The following is a 21,554-nucleotide window of genomic DNA, read 5'->3' on the forward strand; positions in this document are numbered from 1 at the left end:
GAAAGGGTCTTTCTGAATCCGTTAAGGATGTTATGGTGGGGTTTCCCACGCCTTCCGGCCTGAGTGATTCTATGTCTCTGGCCATTCAGATTGATCGGCGTTTGCGAGAGCGCAGAACTGTGCGCGCTGTGGCGTTGTCCTCAGAGCAGATGCCTGAGCCAATGCAATGTGATAGGATTCTGTCTAGAACGGAACAACGGGGATTCAGACGTCAGAATAGGTTGTGTTTTTATTGTGGCGATGCTTCTCATGTCATTTCAGTCTGCCCTAAGCGGACAAAAAGGATCGCTAGTTCATTTACCATCAGTACTGTACAACCTAAATTTCTGTTATCTGTGTCCTTGATTTGCTCATTGTCTTCATTTTCTGTCATGGCGTTTGTGGATTCAGGCGCCGCCTTGAACTTAATGGACTTTGAGTTTGCCAGGCGTTGTGGTTTTCCCTTGCAGCCTTTGCAGAATCCTATTCCTTTAAGGGGGATTGATGCTACACCTTTGGCTAAAAATAAGCCTCAGTTTTGGTCACAGGTGACCATGCACATGGCACCAGCCCATCAGGAAGATTGTCGATTCCTGGTGTTGCATAATTTGCATGATGTTATCGTGCTGGGTTTTCCGTGGTTGCAGGTACATAATCCTGTGTTGGATTGGAAGTCTATGTCTGTGACTAGTTGGGGTTGTCAGGGGGTTCACAATAACGTTCCTTTGATGTAAATCTCCTCTTCTTCCTCTTCTGAAATTCCAGAGTTTTTGTCTGATTTTCAGGATGTATTCGATGAGCCCAAGTCCAGTTCCCTTCCACTGCATAGGGACTGTGATTGTGCTATTGACTTGATTCCAGGCTGTAAGTTTCCTAAGGGCCGACTTTTCAACCTGTCTGTGCCTGAACATACCGCTATGCGGAGTTATGTTAAGGAGTCTTTGGAGAAAGGGCATATTCGGCCATCTTCTTCACCGTTGGGAGCGGGATTTTTTTTTGTTGCTAAGAAGGATGGCTCCTTGAGACCCTGTATTGATTATCGCCTCTTGAATAAGATCATGGTCAAGTTTCAATACCCTTTACCTCTGCTTTCCGATTTGTTTGCTAGGATTAGGGGGGCTAGTTGGTTTACTAAAATTGACCTTCGGGGGCATATAATCTTGTTCGTATTAAGCAGGGTGATGAATGGAAAACTGTGTTTAATACGCCCGAAGGCCATTTTGAATACCTTGTGATGCCATCCGGGCTTTCTAATGCTCCATCTGTTGTTTTTCAGTCCTTCATGCATGATATCTTCGGGACTTATCTTGATAAATTCTTGATTATATATTTGGATGATATTTTGATCTTTTCCGATGATTGGGAGTCTCATGTGAAGCAGGTCAGGATGGTATTTCAGATCCTTCGTGATAATACTTTGTTTGTGAAGGGGTCTAAGTGTCTCTTTGGAGTGCAGAAGGTTTCTTTTTTGGGCTTCATTTTTTCTCCCTCATCTATCGAGATGGATCCGGTTAAGGTTCAGGCCATTCATGATTGGATTCAACCCACATCCGTGAAGAGCCTTCAGAAATTTTTGGGCTTTGCTAATTTTTGTCGCCGGTTCATTGCTAACTTCTCCAGCGTGGTTAAACCCTTGACCGATTTGACGAAGAAAGGCGCTGATGTGGCGAATTGGTCCTCTGCAGCTGTCTCTGCCTTTCAGGAGCTTAAACGCCGAGTTACTTCTGCCCCGGTGTTGCATCAACCGGATGTTTCTCTTCCATTTCAGGTTGAGGTTGACGCTTCTGAGATTGGCGCAGGGGCCGTTTTGTCCCAGAGGGATCCTGTTGGTTCCTTGATGAAACCATGTGCCTTCTTTTCCCGTAAGTTTTCGCCTGCCGAACGCAATTATGATGTCGGCAATCGGGAATTGTTGGCTATGAAGTGGGCGTTTAAGGAGTGGCGACATTGGCTTGAGGGAGCTAAGCACCGCATTGTGGTCTTGACCGATCATAAGAATCTGATTTACCTCGAGTCTGCCAGACGGCTGAATCCTAGACAGGCTCGATGGTCCTTGTTTTTTCCCGTTTTGATTTCGTGGTCTCGTATCTTCCGGGTTCTAAGAATATTAAGGCTGATGCCCTCTCTAGGAGTTTTTTGCCTGATTCTCCTGAGGTCCTTGAACCGGTCGGCATTCTGAAAGAAGGGGTGGTCCTTTCTGCCCTTTCCCCTGATTTACGGTGGGTTCTTCAGGAATTTCAGGCTGATAGACCTGACCGCTGTCCTGTGGGGAAATTGTTTGTTCCTGACAGATGGACTAGTAGAGTGATTTCTGAGGTTCACTGTTCTGTGTTGGCTGGTCATCCTGGTATTTTTGGTACCAGAGATTTGGTTGGTAGGTCCTTTTGGTGGCCTTCTTTGTCACGTGATGTGCGTTCTTTTGTGCAGTCCTGTGGGACGAGTGCGCGGGCCAAGCCTTGTTGTTCCCGTGCTAGTGGGTTGCTTTTGCCATTGCCGGTCCCTGAGAGGCCCTGGACGCATATTTCTATGGATTTTATTTCTGATCTTCCGGTTTCCCAGAGGATGTCGGTTATTTGGGTGGTTTGTGACCGGTTCTCTAAGATGGTTCATTTGGTGCCTTTGCCTAAATTGCCTTCCTCTTCAGATTTGGTTCCGTTGTTTTTTCAGCATGTAGTTCGTTTGCATGGTATTCCGGAGAATATTGTGTCCGACAGAGGTTCCCAGTTTGTTTCTAGGTTTTGGCGGGCCTTTTGTGCTAGGCTGGGCATTGATTTGTCTTTTTCTTCCGCATTTCATCCTCAGACAAATGGCCAAACCGAGCGAACTAATCAGACCCTGGAGACTTATTTGAGATGCTTTGTGTCTGCTGATAAGGATGATTGGGTGGCTTTCTTGCCATTGGCCGAGTTTGCTCTTAATAATCGGGCTAGTTCGGCTACTTTGGTTTCGCCCTTCTTTTGTAATTTTGGTTTTCATCCTCGTTTTTCTTCGGGACAGGTTGAGCCTTCTGACTGTCCCGGTGTGGATTCTGTGGTTGACAGGTTGCAGCAGATTTGGGCTCATGTGGTGGACAATTTGGTGTTGTCTCAGGAGGAGGCTCAACGTTTTGGTAACCGTCGTCGGTGTGTTGGTTCCCGGCTTCGGGTTGGGGATCTGGTTTGGTTGTCTTCCCGTCATGTTCCTATGAAGGTTTCTTCCCCTAAGTTTAAGCCTCGGTTTATTGGTCCTTATAGGATTTCTGAGATTATTAATCCGGTGTCTTTCCAATTGGCGCTTCCGGCCTCTTTTGCTATCCATAATGTCTTCCATAGATCTTTATTGCGGAAATATGTGGTGCCCGTTGTTCCCTCTGTTGATCCTCCAGCCCCGGTGTTGGGTGATGGGGAGTTGGAGTATGTGGTTGAGAAGATTTTGGATTCTCGCTTTTCGAGGCGGAGGCTTCAGTACCTTGTCAAATGGAAGGGTTATGGCCAGGAGGATAATTCTTGGGTTTTTGCCTCTGATGTCCATGCTGCTGATTTGGTTCATGCCTTTCATCTGGCTCGTCCTGATCGGCCTGGGGGCTCTGGTGAGGGTTCGGTGACCCCTCCTCAAGGGGGGGGGGGGGGTACTGTTGTGAATTCTGCTCTTGGGTTCCCTCCGGTGGTTGTTGGTGGTAATACAGTTGTCCCGGGGTCGCAATCCTGGGCAGGTGTCCCTGCTGATTGCAGTGCTGACTGGGGTATTTAAGGTTGCAGGATTCATTAGTCCTTGCCAGTTGTCCATTGTTCTTGGAAGGTTTGGATCTCAGTCTGATTCCTCCTGCCCTGCTGCCAATTCAGCAAAGATAAGTGTCTGGTCTTTGTTTCTGCAACACACATGCTGTGTGCTTTACAGATCAGTGCTATTCATTGTTTTTTCTTGTCCAGCTAAAGGCCCCGTCTCACTTAGCGATTTACCAACGATCACGACCAGCGATACGACCTGGCCGTGATCGTTGGTAAGTCGCTGTGTGGTCGCTGCGGAGCTGTCACACAGACCGCTCTCCCCAGCGACCAACGATCAGGGGAACGACTTCGGCATCGTTGAAACTGTCTTCAACGATGCCGAAGTCCCCCTGCAGCACCCGGGTAACCAGGGTAAACATCGGGTTACTAAGCGCAGGGCCGCGCTTAGTAACCCGATGTTTACCCTGGTTACCAAAAAAAACAAACAGTACATACTCGCCTTTCGGTGTCCAGGTCCCTTGCCGTCTGCTTCCTGCTCTCTGACTGAGCCGCCGTACACTGAGAGCAGAGCGCAGCGGTGACGTCACTGCTGTGCTCTCACTTCTCACTGTACGGCCGGCAGTCAGTGAGAGCAGGAAGCAGACGGCAAGGGACCTGACGGACATCAGAAGGCGAGTATGTATTGTTTGTTTTTTTTTACATTTACGCTGGTAACCAGGGTAAACATCGGGTTACTAAGCGCGGCCCTGCGCTTAGTAACCCGATGTTTACCCTGGTTACCAGTGAAGACATCGCTGGATCGGTGTCACACACACCGATTCAGCGATGTCAGCGGGGCCTCAACGACCAAAAAAAGGTCCAGGCCATTCCGACACGACCAGCGATCTCGCAGCAGGGGCCTGATCGCTGGTACGTGTCACACATAGCGAGATCGCTATGGAGGTCGCTGTTGCGTCACAAAACTAGTGACTCAGCAGCGATCTCGCTAGCGATCTCGCTATGTGAGACGGGGCCTTTAGACTGTGCCAGGATTTTTCCAGTCAAGTTGGATTCTCAGGCGATGCAGATATACGTTCAATGTCTTTAGTTAGATGGTGGAATTTTTGTATTATCTGCTGTGGATATTTTCATGGTTTTATTACTGACCGCTTAGTATTCTGTCCTATCCTTTCCTGTTTAGCTAGAGTGGCCTCTTTTGCTAAACCCTGTTTTCTGCCTGCGTGCGTCTTTCCTCTAATACTCACAGTCAATATTTGTGGGGGGCTGTCTATCCTTTGGGGTTATACTCTGAGGCAAGATAGGATTCCCATTTCCATCTATAGGGGTATTTAGTGCTCCGGCTGTGTCGAGGTGTCTAGGATTGTTAGGTACATCCCACGGCTACTTCTAGTTGCGGTGTCAGTTTAGGGATTGCGGTCAGTATAGGTTCCACCTACTCCTGAGAAATTCTCATGCGGCTCCAAGGTCACCGGATCATAACACACAGTATAATGTCCACCACATCCTCTCCACACAGTATAATGTACACCTCAACCTCCCCTCACAGTATGATGGCCCTTACATTACTTGATGGTCTCCACAACCCCCAACACAGTATGATGGTTCCCCCACACATTATAATGGTTAATGCAGAGCTCCCACACAGTTTAATTGTCATTACACACAGCATGATGGTTCCCCAAATGCCCCATATGGCATGAGGGTTCTCCACAGCCCCCCATATAATATGAGTGTCCCTCACAGGCCCGTAAATAGTATGATTGTCCCTCCACAATCCCATTACAATATAATGACCCCTTCACAACTCCAACACTGTATGATGGTACCCCATACAGTATGATATGCCCCCAAATCCTCCAATACAGTACGATGGTCCCCCTAAATCCATAGTATATTGGCACCCCACAGGCCCAATCCAGTATGATGGTCACCCATAGCCTTCAATATGGTATGATGGTTCTTTTAATGCCCCCCATATAGTATGATTGCCACCCACACAGAATAGTGGTCCCTCATTGCAAAACAAAACACAACAATATGATGATCACCACAGCCCTCCATATATTATTATGGTCCCCCTCAGGCCCCTATGTAGTATGATGGCCACTCATGGCCTCAATACAATATGATGGTCCCCCACAGACACATATATAGTATGATAGTCCCCCACAGACCCCCATATAGTTTGATAGTCCCCCATTGGCACTTACATGGTATGATGGTTCCCAACAGCTTTCCATATAGTATGATCTTCCCCACACAGGCCCCTTTATAGTATGATTATCCTCCATAGACCCCATATGGTATGATGGTACCCCCATAGGTCCCTATATAGCATTATGGTCACCCACAGCTTTTCATATAATATGATGGTCTACCCCACAGGCCCCTCTATAGTATGATGATGCACCACACAGTATTATAGGCACCACAGCCCACAAAAGCAAAACTAATATTCATCTACTCCAGCCTTTGCTTCCTCCGCAGCCGCTGTCTCCTCTTCAATATTGTTTTGCAGTGGATGTCAGTGGCGCGATGTTACATCATTTATGTCATCTCAATGAACGATAATATCTGCATCGGGCCGACCTCTAGCAGGTCAGCAGCAACCTGAGGCCTTCCAGAGTAAATTAAGGAGTATGCATGCTCTGCCACAGCTGCTAACAGTACATCCTGAGGATGACAATACTATTAACTGAATCGCAATTCAAGCTGCCGACGCCTGGACCAGCCCATCTGGCATTTTTCAGAATTGCCAGATGGCCAGTCCGGCACTGTGGAATGTACAGCTACAGTCTCCACTCTTCTGCTCTTGCTATTCCATGATACCAGTACTGCCTCATCAGTGTCCGCTGTTCCGTTCCTGCTATTCCATGATTCCAATACTGCTAAATCAGTCTCCGCTGATCCATTCCTGCTATTGCATGATTCCAGTAGTGTTACATCAGTCTCTGCTTTTCCACCTCGGCTATTCCATGATTTGAGAACTGCTACACAAGCGCTGTTCCGTTCCTGACATTCCATCATTCCAGTTTTGCTACATCCGTTTCTGCTGACATTAGTCTCCACTGTTCTACTCCTGCTATTCTATGATTCCAGCACTGTTACATCAGTCTCTGCTGTTCCGCTGCTGCTATTCTATGATTATGGTACTGTTACATCAGTCTCCACTGTTCTACTCCTTCTATTCTATGATTTTAGTACTGCTACATCAGTCTCCACTATTCTGCTATTGCTATTCCATGATTCCAGTACCGCTAAATCAGTCTCCGCTTTTCCATTCCTGCTATTCCATGATTCCAGTTCTGCTACATTAGTCTCTGCTGTTCTGCTCCTGCTATTTCATAATTTCAGTACTGCCACATCAGTCTCCACTGTTCTGCTCCTGCTATTCTATGATTCTAGTACTGCTACATCAGTCTCTGCTGTTCCGCTGCTGCTATTCTATGATTATGGTACTGTTACATCAGTCTTCACTGTTCTACTCCTTCTATTCTATGATTTTAGTACTGCTACATCAGTCTCCACTATTCTGCTATTGCTATTCCAAGATTCCAGTTCTGCTACATTACTCTCTGCTGTTCCGCTCCTGCTATTCCATAATTTCAGTACTGCCACATCATTCTCTCCACTGTTACATGATTCCCGTGCTGTTACATCAGTCTTCACCCTTCTCCTCTTGCCATTCTATCATTCCAGCACTGCTATATCAGTCTCCACTGTTCCACTCCTGCTATTCCATGATTCCAGCTCCTGCTATTCCATGATTCCAGTACTGCTACATCAGTCTCCACTCTTCTGCTCCTGCTATTCCATGATTCCCGTACTGTTACATCAGTCTCCACCCTTCTGCTTTGCCATTCTATGATTCCAGCACTGCTATATCAGTCTTCACTGTTCCGCTCCAGTTATTCCATGATTTCAGTAATGCTGATCATCACACTATTTAAATTTGGGGTTGTGACATGACCGGTCAAATTCTCTGCATAGAGTTACTTTCCACTGCAAGAACCCTAGTTGTTTTTCCTCCTATCTACTTTACCCCTGCAGTACACATTCCCTGTTGTGAATTCTGCTTTTGGGCTCCCTCCGGTGGTAGTAGGTGGTAATGCAGTTGTCCCTGGGTTGCAGTCCTGGTCAGGTGTGTCTGCTGATTGCAGTTCTGACTGGGGTATTTAGGTGTGCAGGATTCATTAGTACTTGCCAGTGGTCAATTGTTGTTGGGAGGTGTTGGACCTCTGCCTGGTTCCTCCTGCCTTTCTGCCAAATCAGCAAAGATAAGTGTCTGGTCTGTTTTTTTTTTTCCTGTGGCACACATGCGGTGTGCTTCACAATTCAGTGCTATTCCTTGTGTATTCTTGTCCAGCTTAGATTGTGTCAGTATTTTCTCAGTCTTGTTGGATTCTCTGGAGTGGCAGATATACATTCCATGTCTTTAGTTAGATTGTGGAACTTTTTGTATTATCTGCTGTGGATATTTTTGAAAGGGTTTTATTACTGACCGCCTAGTAATCTGTCCTATCCTTTCCTATTTAGCTAGAGTGGCCTCTTTTGCTAAATCCTGTTTTCTACCTGCGTGTATCTATTCTTCTCCTACTCACAGTCAATATTCGTGGGGGGCTGCCTATCCTTTGGGGGTCTGCTCTGAGGCAAGGTAGCATTCCTATTTCCATCTATAGGGGTATTTAGTCCTCCGGCTGTGTCGAGGTGTCTAGGGTTTGTTAGGCACACCCCACGGCTACTTCTAGTTGCGGTGTTAGTTCAGGATTTGCGGTCAGTACAGGTTCCACCGACTCCAGAGAAAGTTTCATGTGGCTCCAAGGTCACCGGACCATAACAATTCCCCTGATGAATCCTCTGAATAAGGAAGGACACTGTTGGCGCTTACGATTCAGGTTCATCATACAATTCTGGTGAGACCTAGCCTTTTTTTCATGAGCACTGGTTGTTTTGAGCACTTGCACTTTATATGATTCTTCTGGTGGTCCATACGTATAGGTATTTTACCTAGACATTTTATACTTATGATTAAAAGTTATGTTTTATATATATTTTTCTCCCTGCTAGTTAAATGGACTAAATTTGGAGAATTTGTACACGTCTGCCCACATCAATAGACCGCTGCCCTTTTTTTCGAATGATACCTGGTAAATGTAGTCATCACTGACCCAGCTTTCTCCAAAGACTCAATGTGATAGCAATGAAAAAAAGTTGAAAAGGGATTTTACAGTGTCCGACTCCGCAGAAGTTCAGTAGGTCTTCGCTTTCTTTGGGAGCCCCCCGTATATCATGGAAATGGGAAATCTATCACTGCAATTTTTTTCATTCAGGGTTGTAGGAAAGCTGGGTGACCATCTATGAGATCTGCCATGATTTGTCCCCTGGCTTTCCTAGGAAGGTAAACCCAAAAGGCAAAACGTTGGAGTCAGAGCCGCGACGTCGGCGTGATTTACTTAAGCTTTTAAGCGGAGAGTGAAAGGATACTTTACAACTTTTCTTGGCTTGGAAGCAAATATGTGAAAAGCAGATTTTCGTATACTGTACCGAGCTGTGTTTATGTAGGTGACATGTTGGGGAGAAGTCACGAGGCGGAGGGGTGGCGGTGGGTGATGGCAGCCGTACAGCAGCGCCAATGTGTTACTTGCGCTTTTATGTCGGTGCTGTAAGACCGAGATCTGATTGCAATATCGTTTTTTACCAACTTGTTGTTTGTTTTGTGATGGGGAAATCCTGAGATCCAGGTACTTAGCCGTAATTACACGTTCAGTCCTGATCGGACAGGTTTAATAGAATCTATAATTATCGGGGGAGGGGCGGGGGTGTCGCGATGTGATTACATTGGCCGCAGTTCAGAACGCTTTTCAGTAAGTTTTTTATTGAAAGAATAATAATTATTACTTATGTTATTAAAGTGTAATTCCTCCTTTCAGCAACATTTCACAAGTTTCATCTACAGACCCAGTCGAGGAACTTTCAGATTAATTTACTTTTTTTTTTCTTTTACGTTTTTGAGAGGAATCGGAGTAATTTTACGTTATTTTCTACAATCTTATGCATGGCTCTTGTTTTTAAAGTCTTTTTCAGACATTTGACCAAATAACTGAGCGGAAAAACTGCCACATAGGTAAGATTGTAATTATCCAGGATTCAGCAGGTCAGTCACCCGTCAGATCGCTCACATGGCGCCACCATGACCGGTTACAACAGCTGCCAGTTACAAGAGGTGGTGCCATTGTCAGTGCCGGGAAACCCAGGACGAGCCTGATACAGATACGACAATTTTTAAAAACACAGAGTGCATACGCACAGCTCTGCTACATCAATGCACACACAGCTCTGCTACATCAATGCACACACAGCTCTGCTACATCAATGCACACACAGCTCTGCTACATCAATGCACACACAGCTCTGCTACATCAATGCACACACAGCTCTGCTACATCAATACACACACAGCTCTGCTACATTAATACACACACATCTCTGCTACATCAATACACACAGCTTTGCTACATCAATACACACACATCTCTGCTACATCAATACACACACAGCACTGCTACATCAATACACACACAGCTTTGCTACATCAATACACACACAGCTCTGCTACATCAATACACACACATCTCTGCTACATCAATAGGCAAAACTCTGTTACATTAATACACACCCCATGTACACAGAGAGCTCTGCTAGATCAGAGGGGCAGCAGTGTGAGGGCTCATTTTCCGCGGCACAAGACGTAGTTTCCAGCTGTTCCAGGTTTCGGTACATATCTAAGGCAAAATGAAGACCGCGCTCACGGGATATATTGTAGATAGTTTATTTGAGCCTACGCGTTTCAAGAGCGTTCTTGCTCTCTTCCTCAGGGCATGGACATGCCCTGAGGAAGAGAGCAAGAACGCTCTTGAAACGCGTAGGCTCAAATAAACTATCTACAATATATCCCGTGAGCGCGGTCTTCATTTTGCCTTAGATTACTACCCCCAACATCCTTTTGGATTTCTGTGGAGACCTGCTGCTACGGTTGCACCTGCATGGGAGTTGTGACCTATTTTCACAACGGCAATAGGTGAGCACATTCCCTACAAAGTCTGTATTTATTCATATACAGTGTGACACATTGGGGGCGCCTTGTGTTTTTTTCTTTTTTATTTCAGGTTTCGGTACATAACACTTATTGATCACTTTTTACACGTGGAATGTACAAAAGGAACAATTCTGACATTTTCTAACACTTCACCTTCAGTTTCTCTGACTATTAACTTTATTCTGATGCTCAATACGATGATCACAATAACCAGTTTATGGAGCTTTTTTAAAAAAAGTTTACTACTTTTCCACAAACCCACCCAATAAAAATCACTGGGGGGGGGGGGGGTATTCTTATTCCACGCCCCATAACTCTTCTCTTTCCCACAGTTGTGCCCGGGTTTATTCTTCTGATAAGTTGTACTTTTTTCTGCTGACATAGGTGTGTAATGATGCACAGTATATATAGTTGTATACTTTTATAATTGGGAGTCGAGGATTACAGCAAAACCCAAATGATAACCTTTTATTAACCTTTTGCTCTTTCACAGGAAAATCACTTTTTAATGATTTTTAATTATCACGTTTTTCACTTTTTACAGAGCTGTGTGATGGCTTGTTGTTTTTTGCTTACCAAGCTGCATTTTTTTTATTGGGGAACTACAAGTCCCAGCACACAACTGCGTGCGGTGCGTGGAGGTCTCATCACTGATAGGACACTGACACAAGCGCTGGTCACATTTATCTGCTGCAGGTACACGGGCGCCATCTGGTGCTCAATGTTGGTATTGCAGCCCAGCCTTGTACCCTCACTAAAGATGGCGCCTCTGTTACTTCCGGTGTGTGGCCGGCCTTTTTTTGTGGTCATGTGATTATCTACTACCGGAGGTACAGTGTCTGCAAAGGTCAAAAGTAAAGAGAGCAGAAAATCGCGTTTCTGGTAAGACTGTTATTTTGTATCATTGGCTTCTTCCTTCTGTGCGGCGACATCGTTATGTGACATTATTACACTGTCCTGCACCGTCCGGGGACTCACACAGTGCCAGATACAAGCCCCTCAGAATGTCACCTGCAGGTGCCCCAGTGACTGCCAGCCACAGGTCCCCCCACCCTGAAGACTGCCAGCCACAGGTCCCCCACCCTGAAGACTGCCAGCCACAGGTCCCCCACCCTGAAAAGTGCCAGCCACAGGTCCCCCCCACCCTGAAAAGTGCCAGCCACAGGTCCCCCCCACCCTGAAAAGTGCCAGCCACAGGTCCCCCACCCTGAAAAGTGCCAGCCACAGGTCCCCCCCACCCTGAAAAGTGCCAGCCACAGGTCCCCCCCACCCTGAAGACTGCCAGCCACAGGTGCCCCCACCCTGAAAAGTGCCAGCCACAGGTCCCCCCACCCTGAAAAGTGCCAGCCACAGGTCCCCCCCACCCTGAAAAGTGCCAGCCACAGGTCCCCCCCACCCTGAAAAGTGCCAGCCACAGGTCCCCCCCACCCTGAAGACTGCCAGCCACAGGTCCCCCCACCCTGAAGACTGCCAGCCACAGGTCCCCCCACCCTGAAGACTGCCAGCCACAGGTCCCCCCCACCCTGAAGACTGCCAGCCACAGGTCCCCCCACCCTGAAGACTGCCAGCCACAGGTGCCCCCACCCTGAAGACTGCCAGCCACAGGTCCCCCCACCCTGAAGACTGCCAGCCACAGGTGCCCCCACCCTGAAGACTGCCAGCCACAGGTCCCCCCACCCTGAAGACTGCCAGCCACAGGTGCCCCCACCCTGAAGACTGCCAGCCACAGGTCCCCCCCCACCCTGAAGACTGCCAGCCACAGGTCCCCCCCACCCTGAAGACTGCCAGCCACAGGTCCCCCCACCCTGAAGACTGCCAGCCACAGGTCCCCCCACCCTGAAAAGTGCCAGCCACAGGTCCCCCCCACCCTGAAAAGTGCCAGCCACAGGTCCCCCCACCCTAAAGACTGCCAGCCACAGATCCCCCCACCCTGAAGACTGCCAGCCACAGGTCCCCCCCACCCTGAAGACTGCCAGCCAGAGGTCCCCCCCACCCTGAAGACTGCCAGCCACAGGTTCCCCCCACCCTGAAAAGTGCCAGCCACAGGTCCCCCACCCTGAAGACTGCCAGCCACAGGTCCCCCCCACCCTGAAGACTGCCAGCCACAGGTCCCCCCCACCCTGAAGACTGCCAGCCACAGGTCTCCCCACCCTGAAAAGTGCCAGCCACAGGTCCCCCCACCCTGAAAAGTGCCAGCCACAGGTCCCCCACCCTGAAGACTGCCAGCTACAGGTGCCCCCACCCCGAAGACTGCCAGCCACAGGTCCCACCACCCTGAAAAGTGCCAGCCACAGGTCCCACCCTGAAGACTGGCAGCCACAGGTCCCCCCCACCCTGGACTGGCAGCCACAGGTCCCCCCCACCCTGAAGAATGCCAGCCACAGGTCCCCCCCACCCTGAAGAATGCTAGGCATAGATTTGCTGACCTCCCTGAAGTGTGCCAGCCACAGTTTTGTCCACCCCAAAGAGGTATCTTGCCCCCCCGAATAGATAAAGCCACAGGTGTCCCCCACCCTGAAGAGTGCCAGCCACAGGCTACCCCCGTTCCTATAACAGTACCACTGATCCAGCACCCCCGCACTGTGCCGCCAGTTCTCAGCCATGTGTCCACTATCGCTGTCCCCCTGGTCACCAGGGCAGGGAGCACTTGTCCTGGGGGCCGAGAAGAGTTCCTATTAGTGGTCACCTGACCAGTGCTGGGGCCAGTGGACTGCGCCTCCCATCATGCACTGCTCTACCTTCTGTCTCTTGTGCTTCCTGCAGGTCTGCGATGGCGTCTCACGGGTCGCAGGTCCGAGCTCTGTACAAGAAGATCCTCCTGCTGCACCGCACGTTACCGCTGCACCTGAAGGCTCTGGGAGACCAGTATGTGAAAGACGAGTTCAGGAGACACAAGAGCGCGGGGCAATCCGAAGCCACACTGTTCATGAAGGAATGGGAGGTACTGACCGCTTCTGATCAGGGTAGTCCCTAGGATAATCCCCACCTGCAGACCTCGGGCTCTCTCTTTCCTCCCACTGGTCCCCGTAACTTAGTATTTTCCCTTTACATCCTTGCTGGGTGGGTGGGATGTTCATGAAGTGATGTCAGAGCTGAGCGTTGGTCGTCCATCTTCCTTTCATTTTTACTGATTTATTGCAATACTGAGAAGCTGCAGCTGCATCCCCCTCCTCTCCCCTCTCTGTCGTCTTAACTACTTTCGAACCCCCAATAGACTTTAAATGTCTGGGTGGGCCTCATATAGCTGTAACGTGACATTCTAGGAGCGGGGAGCAGCTGTCAGACACAGCCAGACTCTCCATAGAGAAGGCAGAGAGGGTTTACTACCGACTCTGCCTTCCTGATAACTGTATACACAGCACTGAACGAGCGCAGAATACACAGTATGGTTGTAGCAAATCCTCAGCTGTGCTCAAAATATTCAGGCCCTAAATGTAAAGCAAGCTGTTCCTGTACAGTGAGGGCAAGCAAAGATGTCGAAAGCGAAGAAAATTTTTAATACAAGGTTCTATACACCGATTTTGATGGAAATGTAAAATCCACCAAATTCAATAATTCTGCATCAAGACTGGTGTGCAATATTGAGTTTTACCACTAGGTGGCAGTAGATACATGCGATATAATAGAACGTGCATGTAAAAGCTTCTTGCGATGTCCTGCACTGGAGGAGTTAATGCTGCATTATATGTTTTCCCTTTGAATAACACTAATCACTTTAGCATGTTATGTACTGGAAAAACAGATAAACAATTCCCAGTGGGGTAAATTTATTACATAAAATGTAATTTCAACATTAATTTTTTATTTTAGATTTTTTTTTTTTTTTTAAATGAAGTTTATTGTGCAGTAAAAATGACGTGGCGGCACAATTCTCCAGGTCAGTACGCTTACAAGGATACCACACTTGTTCACTTTTTTTTTTATTTGTGGTGAAAATACAATTTTGAAATTTGTAAAACAAAAAAATACCGTATGTATATTTGGTTTGTGCCGCCATTTACTGAGATTTGTAACTTTTTTTAGTATTTTCTTGACAATGGAGCTGTGTGATGGTTCATTTGTGTGGCGAGCCGATGTGTTTATTATCAGTATGACTTTGGGAAACATATGATTTTTCTTTTTTATCGCTTTTTCCTTCCACTTTTTGGGAGATGAGCAGTGAACAATAAATGTCACTTCTGGAGTTTCTATTTTCTTCTTCTGTTACGGACTGAATATAATTTCATAATGTCTTTAATTTTCAAGCTGGTAAAGGTGGTGATTGCAATTTTATTTATTTTTACGATTTACTTTTTTTTTTTTTTTTTACTTTTTTTTTTTAAGTTCCCTTAGGGGACTTGAGTTAATTACCACAATATGTAACAAGTCCCTGGCTACAATGGCAGCCGCCATCCCTCTCCGTAAACCACAGTTGCCATATTTCAAGGGTTTGATCACGTTTATCCCAAAAAAAGGGCCAGAAAGTTTTTCATGGGGAATGCTCCATATGTTCCTTGAATGGGCGACTGATTACTTGGCCGCTGGCCGGAGACTTGTTAGAACATCTATTTGTGCTCTTGTAATTTCTGGTGTCATTAATACAAAAGGACAGCTAAAGGGTAACGTCAGGTACTAGTGTCAATGTCACTTAGACAGCGCTGCAGTCAATCGGTGAGCTCAGCGGCAACTTAGGTGGAGATGATTGGCTGCAGCATTGTCAACCAGATGTCAGCACTGCAGACAATCACAGAATCTGAGAGCAGCAGTGGGGACTCAGTACTGGACTTGGGGAGGGTAAGGAGGGCAACTGCAGCCGGGGAAGGTTGTTTTTTTTTTAATGGAAGACCACTTTAAAGTGGGTGTATCAGTTATCTCCTTTTGATAGGAAAGGGGGATATTGATGGCTGGTGCTCTTACTGTTGAAAACCCCACCCACTGAATGGAGCAGGGGTTAAGCCAGGCTCTGCATTAGAGAATGAATGGAGCGCAGGTGCGTAGAGACCCCATTCTTGGGATTGGAGGGGATTCCAGTAGTCGGACCCCAGAAATCAATACATATAATATACTCCAGTGATACTGAATCCCATCAGCTTTGCACCTTCTCACTGCACCGGGTGTGTGAACTTCTTCCTCCTTTCCTTTACTACGTATTTTTACCGCTGGGGTCTATACATAGAGAAGAATATTTGGAATTATATATTTTATACATTGTTCCTACCACAAGGTGGCACCAACGCTCTATTTTTCAGATTGGGTTACATCTGATCATCTGCCACTTCCTAAGAAAACTCACCCTGTCTTATGCCTTCTTACAGCTGACACTTTGCTACAATGGCGAACAGTCTAGGCAAAATTCTGTCAGATAGACCACCAGGACTTCTGGTTGAACAAGACCTTGAAAGTGGTGAGGATAGGACACTTGATATATTCAGGCTCAATACAGACTGATACATGGAGCAAACGATCAGGACCGACTGATACATGTAGCAAACGATCAGGACCGGAGGGAAATTTATGCCATCAATGTGTCAGGCTTACACGACATGAATACAATTTTAGAAAATGAAAACAATTCAATCTTTTTCTATCCACATATATAATTTTCATATTCACTGGCAGCAGAAGTCTTGAAAATTGTATGAAATTCATGCATAAATTATATTAAAAAGTTGCAGAATATTATATTACACAATGATTTATTCATCTGTCTATGATTTATTGGAGGACCTGGCTCAAACATCGGAGCAGAATTTTTATTAAATGGTCGCTGTCATTTAAACAGACTTTCCATAAATCCATAATGCAGAAGAATGTAAGAAACTTTGTAACATACCTTATTAGAGAAATAAGTTGCTTTCTCCACTTTTGAGCCACTTCTTCGCCCCACCCTCCCCCTTTCTACCTCCTGCATTCATGACTTAAAAATTCAGATCTAGTCAGTCTCTGTCAAAACAAGAAGATTGTCAGATCACTGGGGGATCAGATTACAGCTGCTTTATTAAGTCTATGAGGAATGGAAGGAGGGGAGGACAGTGAGAGTACAGGCAGAGTCGTCACAGTTCATGCTGCTGCTTTTTCTAGTATTTTTTTCTCATCCCTGTGGTAGATTCCCAGCTACACTGCTCAGTACTGCAGTATAGTGTTCTCCATGTTGCTGCTGCTTCTGAACATGTACTACAATGAGACAGGAGAGCAGGAATCCCTCTTGTCAGTGTGCACTTTGTTTGGGAGACCTCATGACAGCTAGTCTCACCCCAGAGCTGGATTCACAGCTACACAGCATGATACTGCTATATATTGTCCTCATGCTGCTGCTACTTCTGAGAATGAGCTGCTTAGAGACAGGAGACAGCATAGGAAAAGGGGAGAGGATTTAATCAGTGCTCACCAGAGTATCACAGGACCTCGGGTGCCAGGTTCAATGTGGCTGGAGTCCACATCATAGCAGCTAGTCTCACCCCAAAGCTGTTTTCACAGCTACACAGGTCAATACTGATGTATAATGTGCTGTGATGCTGCTTCAGAACATAAGCTACTTCAAGACAAGATAGCAAGAAACCCTCATGTCTGTGTGTGCTGTGTATGGGACACATCATGGCACCCACTAGCTCAGAGGCAACTGAAAATTAGAGTGTTAATGTTATTCCATAGTTTTTTTTCTGAAAAGTCACCTAAAATGACAGGTATTCTTTAAGATCTGAAGACCTTCGCTTTATAGACGGTTTCCATTTATAAACCTACTGTTCCCTTATCACGATCTTCAGCCCTTTGATGTTTGTGCTGTCAGGGGTGACTTTACATTCAGGGTGACATTGTGCGTTATTAAATAATAATTGTAATCTTATCTGTATAAGTATTGAAATTCCTTTAGTTCAGTATTTGAGACTTGATTGTTGTGGATGATCAGAGGAAACGTTATGTATAATATCCCTGTAGAGGGTTTATTCAGCGATAAAATAAGGAAAGCAACATTTCATCTGGCACCTGATAATCCGGAATATTTTGTATGTTAGATAATCAGATGCTGGATCCTATATACACCTGCAGGAAAGCTCCTAATGGCGGAGCCGCCATCGGTGAAGACCTTGTGTTTTCCATGTTCTCAGCAGGAATCGTCTGTGGAATGAGCTCCTGCCGAACACGTGAAAAGAGTCTGAAGAAAGTGGGTTCATAGGTGACCGTTCCTGTGTGTAAGGGCTCCGCTCAGGGAACTGAATGAGGCGCAGTGTAAATAACTGCTGCAATTCTGCATAGTCGTAACATCACCGACCAAACCTATAAATACCAGAATAAGAATATTACTGATCCTGTACTGATCCTGAGTTACATCCTGTATTATACCCCAGAGCTGCACTCACTATTCTGCTGGTGCAGTCACTGTATACATACATTACATTACTGATCCTGAGTTACATCCTGTATTATACTCCTGAGCTGCACTCACTATTCTGCTGGTGCAGTCACTGTGTACATACATTACATTACTGATCCTGAGTTACATCCTGTATTATACCCCAGAGCTGCACTCACTATTCTGCTGGTGCAGTCACTGTGTACATACATTACATTACTGATCCTGAGTTACATCCTGTATTATACTCCAGAGCTGCACTCACTATTCTGCTGGTGCAGTCACTGTGTACATACATTACATTACTGATCCTGAGTTACCTCCTGTATTATACCCCAGAGCTGCACTCACTATTCTGCTGGTGCAGTCACTGTGTACATACATTACATTACTGATCCTGAGTTACATCCTGTATTATACCCCAGAGCTGCACTCACTATTCTGCTGGTGCAGTCACTGTGTACATACATTACATTACTGATCCTGAGTTACACCCTGTATTATACTCCTGAGCTGCACTCACTATTCTGCTGGTGCAGTCACTGTATACATACATTACATTACTGATCCTGAGTTACATCCTGTATTATACTCCAGAGCTGCACTCACTATTCTGCTGGTGCAGTCACTGTGTACATACATTACATTACTGATCCTGAGTTACATCCTGTATTATACCCCAGAGCTGCACTCACTATTCTGCTGGTGCAGTCACTGTGTACATACATTACATTACTGATCCTGAGTTACATCCTGTATTATACTCCAGAGCTGCACTCACTATTCTGCTGGTGCAGTCACTGTGTACATACATTACATTACTGATCCTGAGTTACATCCTGTATTATACCCCAGAGCTGCACTCACTATTCTGCTGGTGCAGTCACTGTGTACATACATTACATTACTGATCCTGAGTTACATCCTGTATTATATTCCTAAGCTGCACTCACTATTCTGCTGGTGCAGTCACTGTATACATACATTACATTACTGATCCTGAGTTATATCCTGTATTATACCCCAGAGCTGCACTCACTATTCTGCTGGTGCAGTCACTGTGTACATACATTACATTACTGATCCTGAGTTACATCTTGTATTATCCTCCAGAGCTGCGCTCACTATTCTGCTGGTGCAGTCACTGTGTACATACATTACATTACTGATCCTGAGTTACATCCTGTATTATTCCCCAGAGCTGCACTCACTATTCTGCTGGTGCAGTCACTGTGTACATACATTACATTACTGATCCTGAGTTACATCCTGTATTATACCCCAGAGCTGCACTCACTATTCTGCTGGTGCAGTCACTGTGTACATACATTACATTACTGATCCTGAGTTACATCCTGTATTATACCCCAGAGCTGCACTCACTATTCTGCTGGTGCAGTCACTGTATACATACATTACATTACTGATCCTGAGTTACATCCTGTATTATACCCCAGAGCTGCACTCACTATTCTGCTGGTGCAGAACACTGCGCCCCCTCTGGGAACTTCATGGCTGAGGAGCTACATGCAGCTGTACATCACCAAGCACAATGGCAACCGTCGGATGGAGTGGTGTAAAGCCGCCACCACTGGACTCTGGAGGAGACGTGTTCTGTGCAGTGACGGCTCGCACTTCTCTATCTGATGGAGGAGTCTGGGTTTGGTGACACCAGGAGGACGTTCCCTCCTGACTGCATTGTGCCCCCTGTACAGATGGTGGAGGAGGATAATGCTATGTGCTGTTATCAGGGGGCGGCCTCGGACCCTCAGCTTCAGTGAAGGGAAATCTTAATGTTTCAGCACAAAACATTGTGGACAATTGTATCTTCAGCTTTGTGGGAACAGTTTGGAGAAGACCCTTATCTGTCCCCCATGACTGTGCGCAGCGCACAAGCTCCATACAGATATGGAGGGGGGAGGACATGAGCGGCCGCACAGAGCCCGGACCCCAGCCCCCTCCTATAATGGAGATTGTGAGCCCGGCCTCCTCACAACATCAGGGTCTGACCCCAAAAATGATCTTCTGGATGAAGGGGCAAAAATTCCAACAGAAGCCTCCAAAATCTTGTAGAAATCCTTCCTGAAAGAGGAAACGTCATGTCGTCATCATGGGAGTCGGGGAGGACTCATTGATGAGCACTAGTCGGCCTCTTACCAGCCTGACACAGTGGCACAGCGGGTTGTGGGCAGTTGCCCCGTGCACCACAGTCCATGGGGGGGAAATTTCACCCACTGCCTCTTTCCCATGTCGACAGCGCTGTGAAGTAATTGTGCCAGTAAATGCACAGTGAGTGCCCGCCTTGAGCTGCCTATGCAGAGCGCAGCAGTGGAGATGGGTTTGTTTTTGGCTGCTGCGCTCTGCAGTGTTTTCCTCCTATTATAATACATGTGCCCGGGGGGAGCGTGAACGGTTCTCATATTATGGGGGGTGCAAATACTTTCCTTGCCCCGGTCGCTGGCAACCCATGCCACCCCACTGACCTGAAGTAGCTGATAACAGAGAACAGTAGACTTTGGACGTAGTGTTCCTCTAAGGAGTAGGGAGTTTATTTAGAAAACACTTCTCCAGGCTCCTAGTTGCCTCCTTTAGCAGTTAAGACGTCTCATTTCTTCCAGTCCGGTCCTGGGGGTCGGTAATCAAAGACCTGTCTGTGTGTATTTGGTGGAGGGGAGCGAGGAGCCATCGGACGTATGATGAAGCGGGGAATGTTATTAGCAGGATTCTCCGGGCGGCCGCCGGTCCCGTGACACACAGCGCTCGCAGCCAGATCCCGCACTCTTTACTCTGCTTGTTGTGGATTATGAATATTTCAAAATTTCTCCCTAATCTATTTATTCTAATGACCTTCAGGAAAACGCATCTGTCATTGCCTGATTAAATATCCCCGAGCGTTGGTGCTGCACTGCTTAGAGGGTGTGCATTCTTTTGCAACATGCATTTTTGGTGCAACAATGCAATGCTTAAATTTAAAAAAAAAAAATGTAATAACTACATTATAGTCTTAGTTTAAAACGTCTTATCCTTATGCATGCACAGCTGCTATGCAGACAGACGTGTCTTCATGGTTACAGACGACAAAATGGTTGATCATGGGAATAAATGCGGAGTGGTTGCACCAGAGCCTTTCCCCTTGTGGTAATGCCCCGTGCCGAATATTCCTGCTCATCCCTATATAATGGATTGGTGCTGAGCTGCAGTACCTGATCCAGATGCAGGGGGCGCTGTCTCTCCATCTTATGCTGAAGATCACCACCTGCTATTGGACCTGCCAACTTTCTAGTAAGATCTTCCTTGAGGATACCGTATGCGGCAAACTACAGCGGTAAAAAGAATTTTCACTCTTGTCCAAGGTTCATTTTCTAAAAGGAGGCTTTGGTGTCGCCCAGAATTTTGCCCACTCTGCTGGGAGTCTTGGAAATCTTTTTTTCCCAGGCGTCCT

General features: G+C 46.6%; 1 protein-coding gene across 2 annotated transcripts in view; it reads left to right on the forward strand.

The window, feature by feature from the left end:
- The first annotated feature begins 11,499 nt into the window (after positions 1 to 11,499).
- The window catches only part of SDHAF3 (succinate dehydrogenase complex assembly factor 3), a 38,570-nt gene continuing 28,515 nt past the window's right edge, over positions 11,500 to 21,554 (forward strand). Inside the window, exons 1-2 of one of the 2 annotated variants that reach the window (XM_077268133.1) lie at positions 11,500 to 11,664; positions 13,546 to 13,723. In XM_077268133.1, the coding sequence (XP_077124248.1) occupies positions 13,553 to 13,723 (171 nt within the window). In that variant the 5' untranslated portion in view covers positions 11,500 to 11,664; positions 13,546 to 13,552. The other variant, XM_077268135.1, reaches the window with a different exon arrangement.

Source organism: Ranitomeya variabilis, chromosome 6 (assembly GCF_051348905.1).
Source record: "Ranitomeya variabilis isolate aRanVar5 chromosome 6, aRanVar5.hap1, whole genome shotgun sequence".
Lineage (NCBI taxonomy): Eukaryota > Metazoa > Chordata > Amphibia > Anura > Dendrobatidae > Ranitomeya > Ranitomeya variabilis.